The 25,251-nt window shown below is 42.1% G+C and overlaps 1 protein-coding gene across 1 annotated transcript in view; it reads left to right on the top strand.

Annotated features, from left to right (window-relative positions):
* The window catches only part of palmdb (palmdelphin b), a 65,246-nt gene that overhangs the window by 10,158 nt on the left and 29,837 nt on the right, over window positions 1–25,251 (top strand). The window contains exons 2-5 of the mRNA XM_087845802.1: window positions 1,485–1,532; window positions 8,699–8,779; window positions 10,659–10,789; window positions 14,831–14,945. Coding sequence (XP_087701928.1) covers window positions 1,488–1,532; window positions 8,699–8,779; window positions 10,659–10,789; window positions 14,831–14,945 — 372 coding nt within the window. The 5' untranslated portion in view covers window positions 1,485–1,487. The remainder of the gene's footprint in view (window positions 1–1,484; window positions 1,533–8,698; window positions 8,780–10,658; window positions 10,790–14,830; window positions 14,946–25,251) is intronic.

The raw sequence follows: 25,251 nt of genomic DNA, 5'->3' as shown, positions 1-25,251 counted from the left end.
GGTAATTCCACACCAGTGGAAACCCAAACAAAACACGCATTAACCCCCTGAGACCCGAACTCTTTCATGGAATGCATCTTTAATTTCTCTTTGGACTGACTGACCTGATGAATGCAAAAACAAAGAATGATCTTTTTACCTGGTTTTGCTCTACAAGGGCCTGGATATACACATATGAGGACATTTGTTTTAAATTTTGAAAGAACAGTGGCAGTATAATGTCCTCGTAAGAGATATCAGGCACTTATTGAGCAAAATTTAGTATTGTGGTCTGGACAACCCAAAATATGATGTCCACATATGTGGACGCCAGGTCCTAGGATGTTAAAAGGCTCTAATGCCTGTGTCTCAATCTCGCGGCCCATGTCACCTCTACTTGCGGCCCGCATAATGACATGATGAAATATCTTTAAAAATTATTTAAAAAATTATTTAATATGAAGGCAACAGGCAGAGTGTTACAGGTGTAGCCCTAAAGCATGTAGCCTGATGGGTAGTGTAGTCCATGTTGCAGGGAGAATGGACACGAACCCGACGTATTAGCCAGAGGTCCCTTTACTACGGTTCGGAGCCGCGGACCTGTTTTATATACGAATAGTTTTCTATACGAGATCGCTGCAAAAAGTGCAGCCTTACCTAATGTCCACCTACTGTTACTCATTTATATTAAGATTTAAACATCTAGTTGGTGTTGGTGTGGAGAGTAACCTTCAGTAATAAATCACAGCAGTAGGACATTCGTGTAGTTGCAAAAAGCATGATAATATATTAAGTAATCCAAAGTATTCAGAATACATTACTCTCATTGAGTAACGTAACGGAATACAGTACAAATTATATTTTGGGGCATGTAATCTGTAATCTGTAGTGGAATACAATTTAAAAGTAACCTTCCCAACACTGGTGAAATGATGTACGATGTGCTGTTATTCACTTCATGTTTTAAAGCTAAACCCACGTTAGCAAAATATATTGTTGATGTTTATGATGATGATCAAATAAAAGCTAAAAAGAAGTCATTATCAATATAAAGAGGTCGAATACTCTGTTTGACAATGCTGTGTGATGGATGAATGATTTAGATTTACTAATACAAGTCAGTAAAATGTATTTTTAAACCACAGCAAAGTGCCATACAGATGATGTATTCCTTTAATTATTTACACAAATTAGCATCAAAGAGTAAAATCTGGGAACACAGAACAGAATTATGAGCCCTTCAACAATAAGCAGTTACATATCAGAAGAACAAAGGGAACTTCCTGTCTCTGACATAGCTCATCTGCTGTTTGTATAAGAGTTAAAAAGTCTATGGTGTGATTGATTTTCTGTGTCTCTGTATGACGGAGAGAGAGGATGTTCCATAAAGATGTTGTAGAGTGGGTAATCACAGCTATTCGTGATGGCTTCTTTAATTTGCTGTGTTCCTGTGTGGCTCCACGGTCACAGCTGATTAACTGTCACATGCTTTGTCTCTCACATAGGACATGGAGGAGGCCGACCTGCTGAAGGAGAGGCTCCAGGCCATCATGGTAAACAGCAGTCCTACAGTCTCTGTAGTTTTAGTAAAAAGTTTCCAAATAATCTGTTACATACTGACTTGAAGTAAAGTCATTTTTAAATTTGGTGGTGATGGGTTCCAATCCATTTGTGTAGATGGCAAAGATAGCACTAAAGTTGAATATGAGTGTTTTTCACCATCATATCTAGAGGGGCAGAGCTGGAAGTCTGTCATCAGAATGATCTGATTTGTGTCCTCATGAGTTAGTTAGTGACGTCAGGTGAGTTATGATTTAGTAAAACAAACCAGGAAGTAATTCCACTGGTAGCTTTAGGCTAGAAACAGTGTGAACAGTAGGTCCATCTTCATAACAGAAGTTCACGTTTTAATACAACAGACGCTTATGGAACTGTAATAACATGGGCAGCTTATAATCACACTTAGTTTTAGAGTCTGAGTAACTGTTTTGTCTTGTTTTTGTCCTGCTGATAGTTCATATTAGCTTCTGAAATGTGAAAATTATATTTTACAATGAATGACTGTAGTGGCATTTGTCTTTGGTTTTTACCAAACACAAATGAACAACTTGAGAAATCGGCGATGTAGGATTTTGAAATTCATGCCATAGGTGCATCTACTAAAAGATCCAGATGAGTTTGAATCCTGGTTACCTTCACGTCTATGTCCAAGGTGAAGGTTCCAGGGTTTCTGAACATCTTGTGAATGCGATGATTAAAGAAGGAAGTCGCCTGGCACTTCACATTCATGCTATAGGTGCATGTTTTAAAAATGTCAGTTGAATCCTGGTGACGCCGACGTCAAGTAGAGGCTCCAGGCCATCATGGTAAAGAGCTCGTAGTCACACTCGTTGATGCATCATATATATGTCAGCAAAACACCTGTACATCAGTAGATGTTTCTCATGGTGTAAATCTCTGCATTCGTGTAATTCAGAGCTGTGATATTTTGCTTTAGCTGGATGTCAGGATGCAGAACTAAGAGTTGTTACCAAAGCACAGCCTGAAAATAAAACATGTGGGTGTGTATTTGCAAGATGGCGTAGAGAGAAAATCCAGCCAGAAAAGAGTCGCTGTGCAAGTCAACACGCCTGTCAATGTGCAGAGAGGCTGCATCGCTTTCATCTGAGGCAGACAGATATTAACATAAAACACTAACTGATGATGACATAAGGTTCAGTGAACACTTATCAGCACTCACTAAAACTAGAGCACAGACTTAATGTACGAAGCAGCAGCCCACATCGTTTCTTAGTTAATTCTATTAAATATGGCGTCAGTAGCACAAGCACAGGTGAGAGGCTGCCTGTTGGCACACCTGTCAGTCAAAGCGATGGTGTCCCTGGTAACTCGTAGCTCTTCCAACATTCAGGTGAGTTATAAAAACAGTTATGAAGGAGAAGATGGAGTCCAGGCCCAAACCTTTGTAGTGCCAGGCTGTGAACGTGTTGATTTCTTGGCTGAAGTGAAACAATCGAAGCCAGCTTTAGTTGGCAGCTAGTATAACTGAAGTAGTTCTGGCACTTCTGTGTTGGCTTTATTGTTCATCCACAGGGGCTTCCACTTTTTACAATATCTAACTTAGAGTTTTACTATATTTGTTATTATGTTATCAGTTTCAGCTTAACATGTTTCATGGAACTTTAATGAACTTTAACCTCCTAGGACCTGCGTCCACATATGTGAACATCACATTTTGGGTTATTTAAACCAAAATACTAAATTTTGCTCTACAAGGGCCTGATATCCACTCACGAGGACATTATACTGCTACTGTTCTATCAAAATGTTAAACGAATATCCTCATGTGTGGCTCTGATTTTTCTTAAAAACAAAAATAAGGTAAAAAAAAAACCCTGGTAATTCTTTGTTTTTACATTCATCGGGCCCCAATGTGCCCAAATATCAAAGAGAAATTAAAAATGCTGCTGTGGAAGAGTTTGGGTCTTAGGAGGTTAATGTGACTATAGCTAGTCATGTTGGGGCCACAGTTTCAAATAGCATGGTCTTTCTTCTGTAACAGACAAAAACCCACAGGTTCACTGTCTAGATCGTGATAGTCCCTCTGATGGATACCAAATCAGCCAATCAAACATCTGAAGTACTCTCTTTGTAATCAATGAATCTTTGGGAGCCTTTTACAGCTCAATATTTAAAGTGGAAATCATTTCATGATTATTTAAAGCCAAGTAATTATCTTATATTAACACTGTTAATTAACAATGACCAATTAATTAAATTAACAATAAGCAATTAACTGAGTAATGTTACACTGAAATTTAAGCCCAGAAACCGAGCACAATAATGTAACCTATGCCCATGAGGTGAAGTCGATTAGTAATAGTGTCGATAATTTGACTGATAGTGGGTTACAAATTGTTACCAATGTTTATATTATCTGTGCATTAGGATTTTTATATTCTGACTTAGCTACCAAAGTCATAATAATAAGGTAATATTGATTAATAATAAACATTATTTTTTCCATTATTTTAATTCCAACAGGATTAATGCTGGAATTATAATAACAAGAAAGAGTACAGATAGAAATGAAAAAGGTATCGCCAACTGAGCACCTTTAAAGCATCAACATACAAAAATGAGAAAATACAGATACATAAATCAACAGTCTTCTAGTAGTGTGAGTATGAATGTGACAGAAAGAGAGAGACAGAGAGTGAGTGTCTCGGTGTGTGTCTTTAAAACAAATGCACTTGATAATGAGGGTGGAAAGGTGCAATAATGTCCTCCCAGGTCCTAGAGCCAGATGGAGACGGAGTTAGGACAACAATCACAGCCATCCTCAGCTCCCAAGAGTACTGATGACCTGAGGCCACACGTCTTGGTGACATCCGCGTGTCCCTCCAAGCAGGAGGAGGGAGGCCACAGATGGCGTGCCCACAGTCAAAGGGTGAGAGTCTCAGAAGACCAGAGACAGCAGGCAGTCAACCCCTCCAGAAACTGCCACCCTGGTACAAATCAAGAACAGGCGCCAAAGAACCACCCGGCATCTGGCTGCCCCTTCCTCAACATTGAGAAGATCAAAGCCAGCCCTAGCCACCAAGGGAATAGGCCAACAAGCACACCTGAACATCAAGCCACGCACCCCGGAACCAACAATCACCCACATCCCAGGGAGGGGCAGAAACATCCAGGGGGGAAGCGGTGATGTATGAACGGGAGGTAAAGGACTATCCTTGGAAGGAGAGAGCCAGTAAACCACTGACTCAGTGGGCACCCCATTCCCAACATCCCACCACAGAGCAGGAACAAGTTGGCCTATGGCCCGAGTCCAGGGCAGCAGCACCACCCCCACCAGAAAAAGTAGACTGGAGTGTTTAGAGGAGTCCCAAGACTTGGGGTTTAGACCACCCCTGCCAGAGACCAGGTGACCCGGGGCACCTGGGCCCCAGGTCCCACATCTACCCTTGCCCAGAAGACTGGGGGGCAGCACCTGCCACCACAAGCACTCGTATACCAAGACCCACCCAACAGCAACCGCAGCTGTCCAGCCCCCACGAGGCTGGCAGACACGGGGAGTCCCAGAGAGCATCCTTATCCACCTGAAGGGCATACAGGGAAACGAGACTAGAGCCGACCACCCCCACTAAGTAATGGAGTTCATCAGTGAGGACCAGAGAGAGACAAATTCATCCATTGTTGTTTTTTAAAGAGACAGACATTCGGTGAGTCCCGGCATCCTCAAGGCTTGTGCCTCCCAGCTTTGTGTTCATGCTGAGTCTGAGTCTGCAGAGGGTCCCAGTGCTGTGAAGACGCCATGCCTCGTTCCTGTACGAAGACACCACATCCCAGTTCCCCCCAGGATTACAGGCCTGTGCCACTGACTTTCCACGTCATGAAGACCCTGGAATGGTCTTCATGACCATCTGCCACCTATAATCAGGAGACATCAGGCTCCCCTTCAGTTTCTTTACCAGCCCTGCCTTTGAGCAGAGCAGGCCATCATCTACCTGCTCAATCGAGTCTTCACCCATCTGGACCAGCCGGCGAGCACTGTGAGGGTCATGTTTTTTGACTTTTCCAGTGCATTCAACACCATCAGGCCGACCCTCCTGGGTGATAAGTTGACAGCGATGCAGGTGGATGCTTCTTTGGTGTCCTAGCTGACAGGAAGACCACAATATGTGTGTCTTCAACATTGTGTGTCTGACAAGGTAATCAGCAACACAGGGGCACCAAAAGGGACTGTCCTCTTCACTTTCCTCTTCACCCTCTGATGTCATAAAGAGAAAACATTGTCTCAATGCTCAGGATTTTCTAGGAGTCTGTTGTGGTCAGTGCCATCCTCTATGCTGTTGCAGGCTGGGGCAGCAGGTTGAGGGTCACAGATGCCAACAGACTCAATAAACTGACCAACAAGGCCAGTAATGTTGTGGGGATGGAGCTGGACTCCCTTAAGGTGGTGTCTGAGAGCCGGATGTTGTCCAAGATAAGGACAATGCTGAACCATACCTCCCTCCCACCCACCCCATGACGTGCTGACCAGTCACAGGAGCACGCTCAGTGAGAGGCTGAGATTACCCAAAAGCATCATTAAGCGACTCAGGAAATCCTTCCCTCTGTATCTGTGTTATCTCTCGATTATCTCTTTGCACAACTGCTCCATCTAATGCACAGAACACACTGCAACAGTTACACCCTTTGCACACTTTAGAGTAAAATGTCGATCAAATATATTTAATCTCTGTAATATTCTGAATATTTATAATTGGGTTAATTGTATATTATTGTATTATTGATTTAGTTCAGTCTGTTCTTACTATAACCACATAATTTCCTTATGGATTAATAAAATATTCTGATATTGATTCTGATTTTTTTGAGTGTGTAAGGTCCATTTGGACAAACGTTGTCCTGTGTGGTACGTTCTGTAGAGAACTTTGTATTGTTTAAGTCGTAAGTTGGGCTTTTAGTCATTTTGAGCTTGAGCATATTTGTGTCCAGATGTTTTTATCTGGACTGGTGGAAAGATCTTGCTGCCACTTAGCCTTTGGGAGGGAAATTGATTAGTCAATTTTAAACAATAGATTATAAATTATTGATGACAATTTGGGGGTATAGTTCTTTAAAAAAGCATGCTGCTGTTAGGATGCCTGGGTTGTTGGCCCAGGGTTTTGAGTTTATTATGTTATTTATCATTTCTAGTCTTTGGTTTCTTTGTTCTGTCTTATGGTTTATGTCTCTGTGTTCTCTAGTTGCTCTGTCTCCTCTGTCAGCTGTATCCTGTCGTCAAGTTTGCGTCTCTGTGTTTGTTTCCTGTTTTACTTTGAAAGTCTGTGTCTCATGTAAATGCGTCTGGTTTTGCTTCCTTTGTCTCGTTAGGCCTGATTTGCCCCAGCTGTGTTTCCCTCCTGTTACCCATTCCTGATTGCTCCCTCTGTGTATTTAAGCCCTGTGTTTCTCTGTGTCCGTGTCTAATCTACCCTCATCTTGCTGTGTGGTCTGTCTGCATAAGTTTACCTTGGAGTCTCAGTGTTGTTGCTTTTTGGAGTTCAGCATTAAAGCTGTATTTAAGTTCACCTTTTGTCTCCGACTGTCTTCACTTTGGGTCCTCTTCCTGCCTGCGCACAGCCTTCACATGACAGCTTCCCAAGTGGGTATTTCTAGATTCAGTTGACAGGGATTCAGATTTTCCTGTATGATGGTTTCAGTTGCAGATATATTAAAGAAATTCACCTTTGCTGATTTTATATTTTGATCAAATTTCTTCAAATGAAATAAACTTTGGGTCTTGTATGATTTTTTTTATTTATTTATTTTGTCTTATTCTCATGCCACGATGAAAATGTTAGTATTTTTCTAGTAGTGAGTATTCAGTGATGATTTTTCTTTAGTTTTCTTGTAAAAACTTTTTAGTGTACATGGGATAAGTGCAGACTTTTTAAGAATTGTAAAGCATTCCCACCAGGCTCTTAGAAAAGTGTTTATGTTGAGGCTTTTAAAGCTATGATGATATGTTGTGATGCTTAATAAAACCATGTAAGAAGACCCGTACAGCTCTGGACACCCTGAGGGAGTGGTCTTCACCTTGGTACCTTCAGAATTTCATCTTGGCTTTTTGCAGTTGATGTGGTTCTGTTAGTTTCATCAGGTGGTGACCTTGGAATGAGAATCAGCACCTCGAAGTCTTTTAATATGGTTCTCAGTTGGAAGAAGGGTAGAGTGAGTTCTGACCAGCAGTTTCAGTATCTCAGAGTCTAGTTCATCAGTGGGAAGAGAGTGGCCGTGAGATTTACAGATGGGTTGGGCGGTGTCCGTGGAGACGATGAACCCTCACCAGCAACAGTCTCAAGGCACTTCATACTGTAGCATCGTTAACTTCAAATACAAGTTACTTTGAGGCAACTGTTGTTGTGATTTGGCACTGTAAAAATACAAATGAATAATTTAAAGTGAGTTGAAAATATATTTTAATCATAAGCTCTGAGCAGTTACAATGAAGTCATGATACAAGCAGCAGGAATGGGTTTCACTGGTCCTTCCAGAGGAACTCGGAGAGTCCACGCTCTTCCACATCGAGAGGAGGCAGCTGAAGTTATTCAGGCACCTGAGCTCCTAGATGCCTCCTGGGTGATGTGCTTCAGGAATGATCTACTGGGAGGAGGCACTGGGGCAGAACCAGTACCTGGTGGAGAGATGATGTCTCTCAGCTGACTTGATAATGACTCTGTGTCCTCCCAGATGAGTTGGAAACGGTATGAAGGACTTCTCTGCTTAGAGTGCTGTCTGGACTGAGACAGTCATAAATACTAGCAGACATCAACAGGCAGATCCACTTTTACTCAGGCTTAATTCCACACTGATCCTGGATCTGGGAGCTAATATTAGTGAGCAGTCTGGCTTAGTTAAAAATAAAGGAACTAAGCAGCGTGTTATAAATGTTTGCCTGATATCCAGGATAACAACGGCACAATTTATTCTGTCCAATGTATCCGATCACATTTCTAGATGGCTTCATGACGTGACCTACCTGTTGCTTGAGTGTGTGTGTATGTGTCTGTCTGTCTGTTTGCTCTGCTGCTTTTTGTCTATTTATAGCTGTTGCTGTCCGTCTGTCAGCTCAAGGTTGAAGTGTCAGCACGAGGAGACGACAGGTGGAATAGTTTCCATGCTGTAATTGTGCATATGATGCAAATGTATGTTTGACCTGCCCTCACAGGACAAAAGAAGAATCCAGGAAGAAATTGCCAAGAAGAGGAGACAGATAGAAGAAGAGAAGTTAAAACTCCAGTACATAAAGGTATGTCTCTACTTTACAGCCAAAAAGCAAAAATATCCAAAAAATGTGTCAGTGTGTAGCAGTGTACACAGGGAGTGTGAGGAACTCTCGCATGAAGGTTTAATTCATTTACTGTTATATTTCTCCACATTTTCTGATGCAGTCTCAGAGCTTTATTTCAGATATCACTGCAGTAGCATCGTTCATGTTATAGCTACAGCTGTTCCTCTTCAACACAACTGGAGGTGTTTCATACATTATTGTAAAAGTCAAATCTTCTTTTTCATTCCATCGTTCCAAGTTTTATTTTCATGTTAAGAAAAATTGGGCACACATCTGAAGTTTTCTTAAGAAGCAGTTACGCACAAGTTAACCCCAGTTACAGTTAACCACAAGGGGGCTGTCTAAAACTGTGTCACGCCACTGAGCCGTTTCCTGCACCTTTGGCAAACTGGTCACTGCTGGTGTTGTAGTGGTGTGTAATGATGTCACCTTCTTATATCAGTGACTACCAAAAATATCTAAATTCCCTATGGAAGCATGCTGGAAAATGAATAAATGTAACAATAAACCAAATATTTAAATGTTTTTGTTCCATTTTAATACAATGTCCATTAAATATTATAAAACAAGCTATCACTAAACTGGATGTTAGAAAGTGTTTTTGGTTATTTTACAAAAAAGCAAAGTAAATACAATCAAACTTTAATCTTAGTCAATGATACTACAGAGTTGTGTTTGGAGGCCTTTCTAGTTATCATCCCCACATGTTCATACTCTGACTGATACATCAGAAAGAAATGAGCAGCGATAAAGCCAAACATGATCATTCCAGTTCGTAAGTCTTCAGTAGTTGGGCATGCTTGATTTGGTAAAAATATTTACCCCCCCAAAACTCTTCTGATGTTGCTCTCCACTGATCCACGGATGAATACGAACCCTCAGCCTTCCCAGAAGCTCTCTTATATTCATTCTGCCCCCCCCCCCCCCCCCCCCCCATCTCTTTCACGTGAGTGGAAAAGGTTTTAAATAACATGCTTCTGTTAGGATGCTTGGGTCAACTCCCCACGACTCATTTCCTGTTGGCACACCGCAGAACTGTCCACTGATATTGGTTACGTTCAGTGCTGTACTGCACTTCCTCTTTTCACCTCACACAAACATCAGTACAGCTTTTATTTCTGACTTTATATTTACGCTTATTTTACTTCGTAGCTTTATTAATTACGTTTGATTAGAATTATGCATGAAAAAAAGCACAAATCAAATACAGATACACTCTGAATACAGACTTTACTCCACTCAGAGATAATCTGGAGGATCTCAGTCTCTTTAACATAGTGAAGGTTTTTGTTGGGTTTGTTTAATACACATCTGCATATTTATAGCAGAGCTTTGAGAAAATCTCTACTCTTCCAGTCATGATTACAACCTGTGCTTACAAAAGCTCCTGTGTCTGAGTTTCCAAACTGTACATGCTAAAAACTAAGATCCATCTCATTATTATTTGGACAGCATTAGTTTTTACAATTTCACTAAAGATTTCCATGCCAACTATACTGAGAAGCTCTTTGGTTCCATTCTGGCAAATCTAAATATGTCCGACTGAGACTAACAGCTGAACGGGAAGCGAGGGCTCCACTGCAGCTGCTGCTTCATAGTGTTGGATCTATGCTGTTTGTGAAACTGAGTGTGTGCAAACGTAATGTTCCTCAAATATCTGATAGAGAAATCAGTTACACATTTTTCTTTGCTTAACAGAAAAGAGTTTTTGAAAACAGAGAGTGTCGAATAGAAAACAGAGCAGGTGTCACCGTAGATTTGAACATTTTAAATATGAGAAGAACACTGAGCTCGGTTTGAGGCTAAAGCAGAGGCCTGTGTGTTGGTTGACTCACAGAAGAAGGCTTTGAGGGAGCAGTGGCTGATGGACGGTCTGAGTCAGCAGTCAGAGGAGGAGCAGGAGGCCATGAGGCTTCAAGCTCAAGACGAACAGCAGCAGAGTGATCACCTGCAGAGCAACGTCATCAGGTAATCCAAACCTGCACTGAAGCTCACACTGCATCCCAAAGTGGGCACATGGGGCACAGCTCAGTATGAGCAAAGTAGGTGCAGGTAACACTTTATATTCACTGTCTGCCTAATAATGCCACAATATTAGGCATTAGTAAGGTATTAGTGTTTAATTCATCATTTATAAAGCACTACTCCTTTGTATTTATTTATAATTACAGATATTAATGTTTATTCCTGATGAACAAGCTCACATACAGATACAGATCATGATTGCTCGCTGATGGGTGGACATAATGGTACACCTCACCTGTGACGTGGACGATGCAACCATGAGTAATAACACCCCTGAGTGAGAATTAGGTGGAAATGTCTTGTGTATTCACCAAGGGGGGGCAGTGTGGAGGCGCATTCATTTACACCAGGGGTGTCCAACTCCAGGCCTTGAGGGCCGGTGTCCTGCAGGTTTTAGATCTCACCCTGGGTCAGCACACCTGAATCACATGATTATTCATTACCAGGCCTCTGGAGAACTTCAGGACATGTTGAGGAGATCATTTATCCATTTTAATCAGCTGTGTTGGATCAAGGACTCATCTAAAACCTGCAGGACACCGGCCCTCCAGGCCTGGAGTTGGAAACCACGATTAAAAGCCCTTGATACTCTATATACTTATACCTTTTAAATTTGTTCAGAGAATATATAATTATGACAGAATAAGCCTTTCTATAAAATATTGATACAGGTTTTCAGCAAATAAAATACAGGTTGTGCACACTGAACAAGCCAAACAGGAAGTGATGCTTGCATTCTATGATTATTACTAAGTTGAACAACGATTATTTCACTGAACTGCTAATATTCAAAGTTTAGTCTGTGTGTATTTCTGCCAGAAATATGTATTTGGACTTGCACTATATATTTCTGATGATTAATAAGGTGAACCACAAAGCTCTGGCACTGTGCCTAAAACTATTAGTAATTCTCAAGATTTACGTTTTCAACTAATTTAACAGTCACAGTGGTGATGATCACAGTCACGCCTGCTTACTCCAGCTGTCTGCCGCTAATCTCAGTCTATCACCTTTGTGATTTTTATGTGAAAGGGACATAAGGGATGTGTTCCACATGTAAGTGTCCAATGTGCAGTATTTTTTTATTTAGCTATAGATGGAAAAACTCCATGTGCTGACAGGTCGCAGAGAATTAAGTTATTAGGGTTCAACCTGGTCTGTACATTTTTTTTCAACTATGTTATTGGAAAATTATTAGCAGCTGACATTTTTATACATTTCTATAGTTTATATTGTGCAATCAAATCTTCATCATCATCATTGAGCCCTCAGCCTGAATGTAGGCAATAAACCAGGAAACTGTAGGAACCGTCTGAATCCTGACGATGAACAAATAAATAAACACTTTAATGAAACAAATTGTTAAATATACACACAACATTCACAGACGGTGGAGTATGCACGGTGACGCGTCTGTCAGCTTTGACCATTTTGTCTTGGCTGCTGTTAGTTCTCTTCCTTTTTATAATGTCTCAAAATGTCCTGGGACTACATTTGTTTAATCACCAGTTGCTATTAGAAATCAAAGCATCTTACGATCTAGTTCTCAAACAAACTGAGACAGGACAAGGTTACTTCCTCCACCATCTTTGAGTCCTCTGTTCTGGGTTACCTGTGCAGCCATCCTCATGCCACACCCAGGAACAAGCGCCCAAGTCTGAACTTCTGGTTTAAAAGTGTTATTGACTCTTTTAACCTGACACAGTGGGTCACTGGCCCCACCCCACCCCAAAAAGGACACATACTGGACTTGGTGCTATCCCAGGGTTTGAAGTTTCATCTGTTCGGGCTTATGTCTCATCGCCCACTGCCTCAGACCCCAGTGTTCCTCCTTTGTTTTCAGCTGTCTTAGAGCAGTGAGTCTGTCTCTCTGAGTGAATTGTCTGTGGTAGTTCATCACCTGAAATCATCACACTGCCCATCAGATTATCTTCCCCCAAGTCTGCTTAAATACTTAATACTGTCGGGTCTTTTATCCAGAGATTAATTGACGCTTCCCTTGCTACAGGCTGTGTCCCATCATGTTTTAATCAAGCTATAGTTCAGCCTCTTCTTTAAAAACACAATCTGGACCCAGCCATTCTGGCTAATTACAGGCCAATCTCAAAGCTCCCCTTTCTTTCAAAGGTTCTGGGAAAGTGGTCCATTTACAGCTGTACCTTGATCATAATGGGATGTCTGAAAAGTTTCAGTCTGGTTTTAAATCAGTACACAGCACTGAGACAGCATTTTTAAGGGTTTTTAATGGTATTAACTCTGGATTCTGGCAGCCCTGCTGCCCTCTTGTTGTTGGACTTGACAGCTGCCTTTGATGCAGTCAGCCATTATATCCTCCTATCATGGCTGGAATCATATGCTGGCCTAAAAGGGTCTACTCTTCAGTGGTTTCCTTTCTACTTATCTTTATTTTTTTATGTGAACATGGGTCCCTAGTGCTAAAAAAAGGACTCTCTCTAAATTATGGAGTACTTCAAGGCTCTATCTTGGGACAAGCCTTGTTTGCACTGTATATTGATTGATTGATAATACTTTATTCATCCCGAGGGAAATGTTATGTTGGCACTGGGGAACTCCAGGCCTCGAGGGCTGGTGTCCTGCAGGTTTTAGATCTCACCCTGGGTCAACACACCTGAATCACATGATTAGTTCATTACCAGGCCTCTGGAGAACTTCAAGAGATGTTGAGGAGGTAAATTAGCCATTTAAATCAGCTGTGTTGGATCAAAGACACGTCTAAAACCTGCAGGACACCGGCCCTTGAGGCCTGGAGTTCTTCCACCCCGATTGACATGGATGTTAAAATCACCCACAATAATTATTTTATCTGAGCTGAGCACTAAATCAGATAAAAAGTCTGAGAAATCAAACAGAAACTCTGTGTAAGGCCCAGGTGGACGATAGATGATAACAAGTAAGACTGGTTTCTGAGTTTCACAGCTGGGGTGGACGAGGCTAAGCATCAGGCTTTCAAATGAAATAAAAGTCTGTCTGGGTCTTTGGTTGATTAATAGGCTGGTGTGAAAAATTGCTGCCACACCTCCCCCTCGGCCTGTGCTTCGAGATTTCTGGTAGTTAGAATGACTCGGGGGTGTTGATTCATTTAAACTAACATAATCATCCTGCTGCAACCAGGTTTCTGTAAGGCAGAGTAAATCAATTTGTTGATCAATTATTAAGTCATGTACTAACAGAGACTTGGAGGAGAGAGACCTAATATTTAATAATCCACATTTCACTGTTTTACTCTTTGGTTCAGATGTGGATACTGTGTTGTTCTTTCTTTGTAATTGTTTATGTTTAAGTTGTTTATTGCTGGTTTTTAGTTTGTTTTTTGTCTTTTTGGGAGCTGACACAGTCTCTATGGAGATGGGTTTTTGGGGGGTAGCAGGAGGAGAGAAGCTGCAGAGAGGCGTGTAAGACTGCAACTCTGCTTCCTGGTCCCAACTCTGGATAGTCATATTTTGGGGGGTTTAATAAATTTGTCCATATTTCTAGAAATGAGAGCTGCTCCATCCAAAGTGGGATGGATGCCGTCTCTCCTAACAAGACCAGGTTTCCTCCAGAAGGTTTGCCAATTATCTATGAAGCCCACATCGTTTCTGGGACACCACTCAGACAGCCAGCAATTTAAGGAGAACATGCGGCTAAACATGTCACTCCTGGTCTGATTGGGGAGGGGACCAGAGAAAACTACAGAGTCCCACATTGTTTTGGCAAAGTTGCACACCGATTCAATATTGATTTTAGTGACCTCCGATTGGCGTAACCGGGTGTCATTACTGCCGACGTGAATTATGATTTTACTGAAAATCGTTTGAAAATGCAAAATACACAGCTACCCAGTACAACCCATAATGCCATGTATTAAAAGTCTTGTGCTTACCTTGTTGAAGCTATTCAGAGACACCCTAACATCCAAGTGTTTTGGATGCACAAGTGATTTCTTTTTCTATTTGCTAACACTGTTCATATTCAACTGTACAGAATGGAGAAGGAGATTGAGGCCTTGGAAGCACAAGAACTCAATATCTCTGCCAATGAAGAAATTGTGGTGAGGCGGCTAAAAGAGGTGGAGAGAACAGCTGAAGACATTATCAAGGTAAGCAAAAATCAAGTGCCTTTTAACACTCAGCTTGCCTTTTTGGCTGTGACACTCATGCTTGTCACTTATTAAATACATCTGGACGTATTAATGCTACTAGTACGCTAGTATTGGCTTTTCACCTTAGTACGATTAAGAATAATGGACAATGAAAAAGGAAAGCAATAAAACAAATCAAAGACACACACCTGTATTTTGATGTGTTTTTATGTTGATCAAACAACACAGCTCCCAATAACAGATGATGCACATTAAAGGCTGTGTGACACAAAGGACCCATACATACACACTATTGGAGTACTAGTTATGTTTTATTTCCAGCTTTTTTCCAAGATCACTCAGTGGAGTTTTTCATGTGGAACAAGGCTTGCAACAGAGATCCTTCTTCACCTGTATGAACGTTGTCTGGCACTGCTCTGTCCACTGGATCAGATCTGGGTCACCCTTTTGGGTTAGAGCAGTCAAGAGGCTGGCCAGCTCTGCGAAGTTCGGCATGAACCGGCGGCAATAACCAGCCAGCCACAAGAACTGCCTCACCTCTTTTTTTTAGTCTTGGGACATGGGCAGTATACGATGGGTGTTGTTTTCACCTCCTGCAGGCGCACTTGCCCACCTCCCCAGATACTGTACCTTCCCTTTGTCTGCTCACACACTTCTTCTTGGCTGTGAGCCCCATCTGCCTCAGAGACTCTAGGACTATGGCCACCTGCTGCACATGCTCTGCACAGGTGTCACTATGGATGATGATGTCATACAGCAGGTTCATGAGACACTGGAAAGTAGCTGGGGCCCTGAACAAGCTGAACGAAAGTGTGGCTAATTGGTACAAACCGTACAGAGTGGAGAAGGATGACTTTCTTTAGACTCTGGAGATAAGGGGATGTGCCAGTAGCCACTGGTTAACTCCAGTGTCATAAAAAAGGTGCAATGCCTATCTGATCCAGGAGCTTGTCGACCCGGGACATGGCATATGCATCAAAATGTAACAATTCACCTTGTGGTAGTCACCATAGAACCGTATAGATAAGAACTATGGGGCTAAACCTATGTTGAGGTAACCTGTAGGGCTGTGAATGCACCATCTCACCAGGACACATTTCAAAATTGTGCTCTGAGTGTGGTATGGCCAGGCAGGGGGGAGAACACATCTGCAAAACACTGTTGCAATGCAGCAACACCCATTCTCTGGGCTTGTGTGAGATGGTCATCACAATGGGGGGAGGTGGGAATAGTGGAATTTCGCACTTCCAGACCACAAATCATCTCTCTCCTTCGCCAGGCTAACCAGAGAATTTCCCAAAAGCTTTAAAGCACCAACAACTGGGTGTGTTCCTCTTCTGTGCGACTGTTACAACTCACCCAATACAGTCTATGTCTGATTAATACAAAATTCAGGTAGGCCAGTGCTGTGTCAGGGCGCACCATGTGACCAGTAATTTTTATCACTTGGTCAAAGGCTGAGTATAGAGTTTTGTCATGAGACTGCTGTAGTGGGATTGTACTTAATTTTCTGGCAGCACAGTAGGATATTTGTGTATGTCCCCATGCATGTACTTAACCTCCACCCACTCTACCTTCAGCAATGCCCCGGGCCAAACCAGAGTTTGGTGGACCAAGGTCTGTGTGCACCCTGAGTCTACAATAGCCTGGTGTATACCCCTTACCACCTTACCACTATGCGTCCCTCGTGGACTGAGGGAAGGTGTCAGAGGGCCTGCAACATGGAACACCTGCCCCCCCTCTGTCAGAAGACAGTCATGATGCTGGTGTCCACCCACACTTCTAAGATTCCTGCTTGGTGGAGTAGGGAAGCCTCCTCATTGAGGCAGGCTAGCAGGCTAGCTGACTGCGCTGCCAGGTGGTTCTTGGCCTGTGACACAGTGATGGCAAAGGACCACTCCGCCGTTCCTGTCGGGAGTCCCTTGACAAACTGCTCGAGAATCATCAGATCCAGCAGCTGAGCCTCCACCTTTGTGTGGCCGGGCTTTGCGCGGCCCTATTCAGTACCCCAAGAAGTTTTGGTGGTAGTCCTCGGGCACATGGCCTAGGCCAGGGGTCGGCAACCTTTCTGATGATGAGTGCATCTAAAATTTCCTCAGAAGTCAGTGTGCCATATGATTGCATTAGCAATAAATTTAATAACGCTCTATATTAACAGTTACACACTATATAGAACAACTTTATAGATTATATTGTTCACAGATGTTGGCAGCTGTCAGCGAATAGTTATCAGCTATTATGAAACAAAAAAAGACTTTTTATCCATAACAGCAAATGAACTGAACAACAGAAAATACAAATGCTATTTATGGTCTCCTCACAACACTGATAAGAACAATAAACTGGGTCAATATGGCATGTTTGTAAATACAGAGATAAACATGTTAATGTGATCTCTGGTCTCCCACTCAGAGACACAGGTCTCCCAGTGTCCAGCATTCAGAGGCTACCTGAGGACTCATGTGAGAGAAAACCTGCTCACACAGACATGTAGAGCCAAATACTGTCAATAAGGCCTCTGCAATGTTCTGAATCAGTTAAACTTGTCAGGTAGTGACGTCCAGCAGGTGAACATGCAGCTCCATGAACACGCACAGCTGTGGATTCCAGCTGCGTCTGTAGTTCTGCAAACTTTGACCCCACAGAGTCGAGCTTTTCAGTTCAATCAGCTGCATTTCGATGTCCTCTGTGTTGAGCCAGTTAATGCGAGAAAAATCCAGCTGCTCATTAAACCTTTCTAGTACGCAGTACGAGTTATTGTAACTGACTGTAAAAAGTGAGCACAATGAAAATAAACTCCACCTAAACTTGGTTTATATCTGACCCAGATAGACTGCAGGTCATAACTTCTTACCTGAAGTTCAGTTCACCGCCTCGGGTCTCTGCTCCTCCCCTTTCCCTCATCCACCTGCTGGCCTCTGTGGAAGCTCCGCCACAGCCACCACCAGAGTTATTTTTACACATCTGCCAGCATCTGGCCAATCCACCACCTCTCATTGTTTATACTGTTACAAAAAAAATCATCGGCCCATAGAAACGAAAAATCACCGTCAGCCCAGATGGCCAGTCCAGCTATGGTCGTGCCATCAATTAACCCTTCACGTGCCAGCTGTGGCACGCGTGCCCAGGGTTGCCGATCCCTGTTCTAGAGTTTTTAATTCTGCACCTGACCCCACTGCCATGTTAAGTCTTTTATTTGGTCTGCTGTTAGTGATGTCATGTTGCCTTAATGTCACATTATCTTCATACGAGGAGCAGGGTAACTTAATCTTATAATGTTACAACCACATTTGACTCGAACACATTTGACTCAAATAAGGGATGAAGTTGGTAATTAGTAATATTTTAGTTAATGTTACGTGTTAGCTGTTTCATTACAATCAGTTGAGAAAACTATACTTTGATGATGAAGACAACAGCATCAGCCTTGAGTGTTTTCATTGCCACACAACTACCAGCAGAAATATTTGCCTACAAGAAGAAAATAATCACACAAGTAGAATTATAGTGTTAGACTGATATACACACAAAGCACTGTGCATAGTGTACTATAGATGTGTACTGTAGTGTTAATCTGCAGTTAGGTCAGTTAAGTTCTTAGACTAAGGCTTGTTCATTGTCCATTGGGGTCTCCTTTAAAAACACTAAGTACTCAATTACTGCATTTTTTAAGCAATCCACGCCAGTTTTACCGAGGACGATGATGATTTGAATTTTCATTGTTGTGAACAGATTCTAGCACCTTTTTAAAGGAATGATGTTTTCTCCTGACTCCCTGCTAACTGTAATGCTTTCTGTAAGCTCTGCTTGTTTCTAATAAGATGTTCTCACTGAAGACTGTGTGGGTGGGCTTTGTTGCACAAGCGACTGCTTCGAGTGAATTAGGTGGCGGATAAATGGATTACTCACATTGTGAGGATGCAGTGCAAGGACTAATATGCCTGATTTGCTTTGCTTTCTGTCTTCATTTAACCTAGTGAGATTACTAATGTAACAGCTGTGGACTGCCGTTACTAAACAAGCTGAACTGTAGCACTGCTGTGATGTTTACTTCATGCTTCTTTCACTACTTTGAACCTGAACTACTTTGTCTCCACATATAGGAGGTACACGCAGAGTCCCAACCAGGTGTGCACTTTTTTAGCTCTTTGATGTGCTGTGAGTAATTTCTCCTGGTAAATGGTTACAAAACTTATTAGAGCTTCATTAAAGCAGAATAGCAGCTTTTGCATCATGGGATACTTGGTTATCCCGAGTGTGCACAGATTACTAGAAACATAATAAAACGTTTATGGCACGATAAAACTGAGCATCAGTTGTGAGAATTCATTCAGAAGATGGATATCAGTTTTCATTTTGATCTGTAATTTCTGGTATAAGTGTCTTTGTTGTCACATACTGGAATAATGTGTCATATTACTAATATAATGAAATCTTAAAAATGGTGATATATGTATATATGTGCTTGCTTTTATTTCACTGGTCTTATATTCTTCTTAGATGTGACCCATCATGTCCCTTCACCACTACCAGATATGCTATCACTCATTCCACTGGCAGCAGCAGAAACCCATCCTGTATGTGAGCTCGGTAGCCATGAACCAAAGAAAGGTATACTTCTGTGACAGGCTGTAAAATATTACATTGGTGCAGATGGATTACAATGATCACCCTTCAGCATGATGCTAAGAATACACTGATCAGCCACAATACTGAAACCTATAATACTGATGCTAGTCTATAACAATGTTACCATGTTTCAGTGGTTATGTGACTGGTACATGCTGTTTGTATCATACATCTGATGCCAGCTGTCAGTTTCCTTGCACTGGAAAAATGTAATGTACATTACATCAGTCTTGATGCTCAGTCATCCAGGTAAATCTCCAAAAAGTTGATTCTGTTCATCTGGACGTTTTCACTGGGTGAAACGTTTCGTCATCATCAGGTGACGTCTTCAGTCTCAGCTGCAGGTTTCAATCTTATAAACAGGACATTTGCATAATGACTGAAACCAGCCCACTGAAGGAACACTGGGCTGGGAGGTCACCTTCATCATAATGCAAATTCTCATGACTATTGATCAACAACCACTGATCAATGGCCATGAGTCTCATTCACAGAGAGTTGGGGAATGGCTGCAATGACAGCATTGTAAGATGGTGACAGATGTACCCTTAGGCCCCTCCTCCATTCAGAGATGGTCTTTCCCTTTTCACGTAAATGGCCTCCTTGACTCCGCCCTCAAACCAGCGTTCCTTACTGTCCAGGATGTTACATCCTCATCATTGAAAGAGTGTCCACTGGCCTGTAGGTGTAAACAGACTGCAGAGTCCTGGCCTGACGAGGTAGCTCTTCTGTGCTGTGCCATCCACTTTGGTTGTTTGGTTTCCCCGATGTATAAATCCTGCCAATCCTCCTGCACTTACCAGCTACACTATGTTACTCTGTTTGTGTTGGGGGACCTGATCCTTGGGGTGGACCAGTTTTTGGCGCAGTTTGTTTTGGGGTTTTACAGCCACAGAGACCTGGTGTTTAGAAAAAATGTTTCTCAGCTGCTCCGATACTCCTGACACGTACGGGATCACTACATGTTTTCACTTAGGCAGCGGTTGTCCTTCTCTCCTGGGTCATCTGGAGCTTTCTTTAGGAGCCTTCCCAGCTTTGACAAAAGTCCAGCTGGGATAACCACATTTACTCAGGACCTTCTTCATGTTCTTCTGCCTCCCTGGCTGCTGTGTCAGTGGGGATGGTGTTCGCTCTGTGTTGTAGCGTCCTGATGACGCCCAGTTTGTGCTCCAGTGGATGATGAGAGTCAAACCTTAGATACTGATGCGTATGTGTAGGTTTACGGTACACATCAGCTTTTAGATGTCCCCCATTACTGATGGAGATCTCACAGTCTAAGAAGGCTAACCTGCCACTGTTCATATCCTCCCTGGTGAATTTGATGTGTCGCTCCACTGAGTTAATGTGATCCGTGAATTGTGGAACGTCCTGAGATTTGATTTTCACCCAGGTGTCATCCACATACCTGAACCAATGACTTGGTGGTGTTCCAGGGTAGGATAGCAAAGCCCTCTTTTCCACTTCTTCCATGTACAAATTGGCCACGATGGGTGAAACTGGGAGCCCATGGCACACCCATGTTTCTGCCTGTAGAACTGAGCCTTGTATGTGAAGTAGGTGGAAAGAAGACACAGTTCAAACACACTTGGTCTGTGCTGAGAGTGGTCCTGTTGCTGCAGTCAGCTGAGACTGAAGAAGTCACGTGGATGAGTGATGAAACGTTTCTCCCACTGATAACGCTGCGTCCAGATGAACAGAACCAACCTTTTGGGTACATTACATAACTTATCTATATAAAACTTTAGACACATAACACACTGATCAATAATTAGTCATTTGTTATCTTGTAATTAGCCAAACTAATGAAAAAAATGTCTGTTACAGTTGGGTAACGATGATGTGAATATTTGAGAGACGATGAGGTTGAAATGAGTTCAAGACTCAAAAAATGTGTTTTCAAGTGGACTTTTAGCTGAATCCTGTCAGAGTTCTCAATATTTTATGTTACATTTGTGTACAAATTGAGAATTAGTTCAGGACTACATGTTGTAAAAAACATTTTAAAAGGCACAGTGTCTGAAAGTCAGAGCGAGAACCACTAAAAATCATCTAAAGTCTCAATATAGCAACACTGAGTTTGATTACCCTGACTCGTGTCTGCTCTCAGTCCTTTGGCACTGCAGGACAAATCCAAAAGACATAAGGATTGCAGATTCAGACTGGATGTGTATCCACTTTGGATCCAGCTTATTCTTTCCCAAAATGATCTGTATTCTTTATTTAAAATGGCTTGTCCTCCCAAAACTGTGCTGAAATATTTAAAATCAATGAAAGCGTAGACGTTTTGTTTGCCTTTACTGATAAAACATGCTGTCCTGTATTTTTCAGTAAAATGTTGGGTAATTCGTGACCACAGACGGTATAAAAACTGGTTCTTTTGTCACACACATGCTTAACTGAGCATGAGCATACTCAGTTACTCAACTTAGACTTCATGGTTAAACTGTTGTTGAATATGTTATTGAGTTTGTTGAAGATACTTCCTGGGGCTTCTTCCAGAGGCCTGGGACCTACCACAAAGCTCAGGCAACATACCAGGGGGATGCTTCCATTATTCCATTTCCCAGATTATATCATTAGTTTTCCACAGAAAATGGTCCCTATGACCTATTTTATGAAGTGGTGATTAAAAGTCTATAAATCTGTTGTAAAAAGCACAGGCAATTAATGCTGAAGCAAATCTTAATTTAGTATTTTAGAGCATAAAAAAAATATTGTAATTCCAGAAAATTATCAGTGCTGTTTTGTATTTCTAAGGTGATGGCTGTACTTTAGAGCTCTGAAACTGTTTATTGTCCCACAACCTGATAAAGAAGGTTTGTGACTTTGTCACAGATCAAAGTGAAATTAACATGCGTGATTCCACAGGAATTCTTGGTGTGTGTCCTGTGTTCTCGTAGCTTCAGTTTCAACAGTGTAACATAGACTCAGCAGCAGATTAGAATCAATTACAGTATTTATACATTTTCGATATCACCAAGTGAATACATGCATGCACAGTTTGCATTTCAATGGTTGTAGTAAGATAGACTGAAGCAGCACGTATCAAATGCATTCCCCCAGCAAAAAATTATATTGTACGTAAAACCTTTAGTTACTGTAGTTGTTTCCTGACCATTTCTGATGCCTTAGTTGTAGGGACACAATTGAAGAGTGAAACCAAATCAAAGGACAATATGATTTTATCTGATTCAGTGTAAGTTTGTGGACAGCATTAGGGAACACACACATAAAGAAAGGTGTTATCATATGTGATTATTCCAACTGGGTCTTCAAGACGCACAGGAAAGAAGGTCAGAAACCAACTGGGGAGAAACAGAATGACAAATGGAACGACACTGTCATCCCTTATGTAGCAGGTCTGTCAGAGAAACTCCAAGCACAACATCCCAATGCACTTCCGACACGGGCACACCCTTAGATGGAAACTAGGTCTGTCGAGGTCTGTGGAATTAACAGGCTGAGTGTGATGTGTAGGACCCAAATCCAAACGCTCGGAGACAGAATCATCTTAATAAAGGCAAACCATTCATTAGGCTGATGACCCACGAACAAAAGACTAAGCAAAAAATACAAAAAGAAACCAAAGTATATCAATAGAACGTAGGAACATAAACCATTTCTCAAAACCCAACTCTAAACACAGAAAGAGCCCGACCAGAAAGACCAAAACCATGACAGGTAATCCAAGGACAAAACTCACAAACAAGCTAAGCAGCATAGTGTATGCTGTGGGTGCAGGGAGAAGTGCTTAAAACTTCTGCATCGGAGAAATTAAACAGCCAGTCCACAGCCAGATTGATAGTGGGTCAGTGACCCTCTTCAGGGTCAACTCCCACTAGTGTTTGAATACCTCGGACTTTCCACCATTTGGTTTTAGAAGTAAACAAGTGTTTTGGATGAGAGGTGAAAATCACAAAATTTCACAAAAGTCCACTGGCTTTGTTTCCAAGCTCCTTAGCCTACTGTGGCCTTAATGACTGAGAACCTACACAGACATATTGGCCTGTAGTGTTGTTCACCACATTCCCACTGAGTTCTTGATGATGGCTCTTAGGGACTTGTTCATCTTGTACAGTTCTAAGCATCCCATGCATTGAGTCGCAGGTTTTCTTGTAGTCGATGGAGATGTTGCACAGGTTGCTCAGTCTGATCTTGCAATTCTCGAGTACCTGCTCTGTCTATTAGCAGCTGGTGTTTTTCTCCTGCTGGTTTCTGCTAGTCCCTTTCTGGGCTCATGTATTGAGCCATATGCCTGTTCATCTTAGCCACTATGACGACTGCAGGAGCTTTCATGAGGTGCTGAGGGAGGTTTTCTGTCATTAAATACAAAGAAAACTCTTCCAAATCTAGCATTAGAAGAAAATTCAGCAATATGAACTTTATTTGAACAATATTTATTGTCCAGTACATGTCCTAAGAGTTCATCTATGTCTTTCATTCCAGCTACATTTGCGATGAAGATCAGTGTGGAAAATGATAAGAAAACAGGCAAAAGTCATGTGGTGTCAGCTTCAACCATCATCCCAGAAACCATCCAAAAGAATGGGATAAAGGTGTATGATGATGGGCGTAAGTCTGTGTATGCACTGCACCCAGGGACAACTAAAATCCATAGTGAAACAGTTGGAGAGATGACCCCTGCAGAGGTAGAAGAGCTTCTGCATCAGGCCGCTGATAGGAATGTACCTACTGAGGTGCAGTACCATCTACCTGTCTATTCTGTACCCTATATAGGGACGAATAGGCCATCAACACCAAGGAAATCAACTAAATCACTAACAAACTCAAAACCCAGCCCCTTACGGAGTGTAAACTCATTCAAAAATGGATCTCTAATCCTAAATGAGAAGAACCACTGCAGCCAAGGCCTGCAGGAACAAAAATCCCCAAACAAAACTCCTCTATCGATCTGTCAAGACTCGACTTTAAAAGTACGAAGAGTTGGAGAAGGGGCCAAACTGCACTCTCGAGAGCAGGCCAAGTGTGAGACCTTTCTAATACCCCAGTCACACTTTAGCACCAAGTGTCCAAGAGCATTCGCCAACAGCACGACAGATACAAGCAGTCCAAACACAGCAGCTCTTGTTTCAGTTAAACTCAGGCCTGAAGGAATGCCTGGACCCAAAGAGCCAGTCTACAGAACATTAGATAGATCTAGTTCTTCACCCGTCCACCATAAATTTGATCCTGATCCCTTGCTAGGCACCTCAGGTGACTCTAACAAAGATTTACCCTCTTGTGCAGAAAATAATGTCTCTCTGAACCTTGTCGGCACTCTGCCAGGGGAGCTGAAGTTAGAACCCATATCAATGATCTTCATGGGCTACGAGAATGCTGAGGAGGAGGAGGAAGACATTCAAGCTGAGTTGGTGATTATTGACAACAGTTCTGATAATAACGACAATGATGAGGATGAAAATGAAATCAACAGGGAAGAGTATCTTTTATACCACCCACAGGGGTACAGAAGCAAAGTATTTCAACCCAAGGTGCATATAGCTAAGGTCATAGAGCTCAGAGACATTACAGATACCTAAAGAGACCAGGAGGATTTAGGACTCCACATTCATCCACAAGCATGGAAAGCACAGTCCTTATTTACAGAAGCGGTCACAATGGGGAAGATGAAGCTCAATCAAACAGGAAAATGAGAAACTGAATTGGGAATATA

Source organism: Neolamprologus brichardi, chromosome 9 (assembly GCF_056152115.1).
Source record: "Neolamprologus brichardi isolate AB-2024 chromosome 9, ASM5615211v1, whole genome shotgun sequence".
NCBI lineage: Eukaryota > Metazoa > Chordata > Actinopteri > Cichliformes > Cichlidae > Neolamprologus > Neolamprologus brichardi.
Note: the sequence above shows the minus strand (reverse complement) of the source record. Positions and strands in the feature narration are given on the sequence as shown.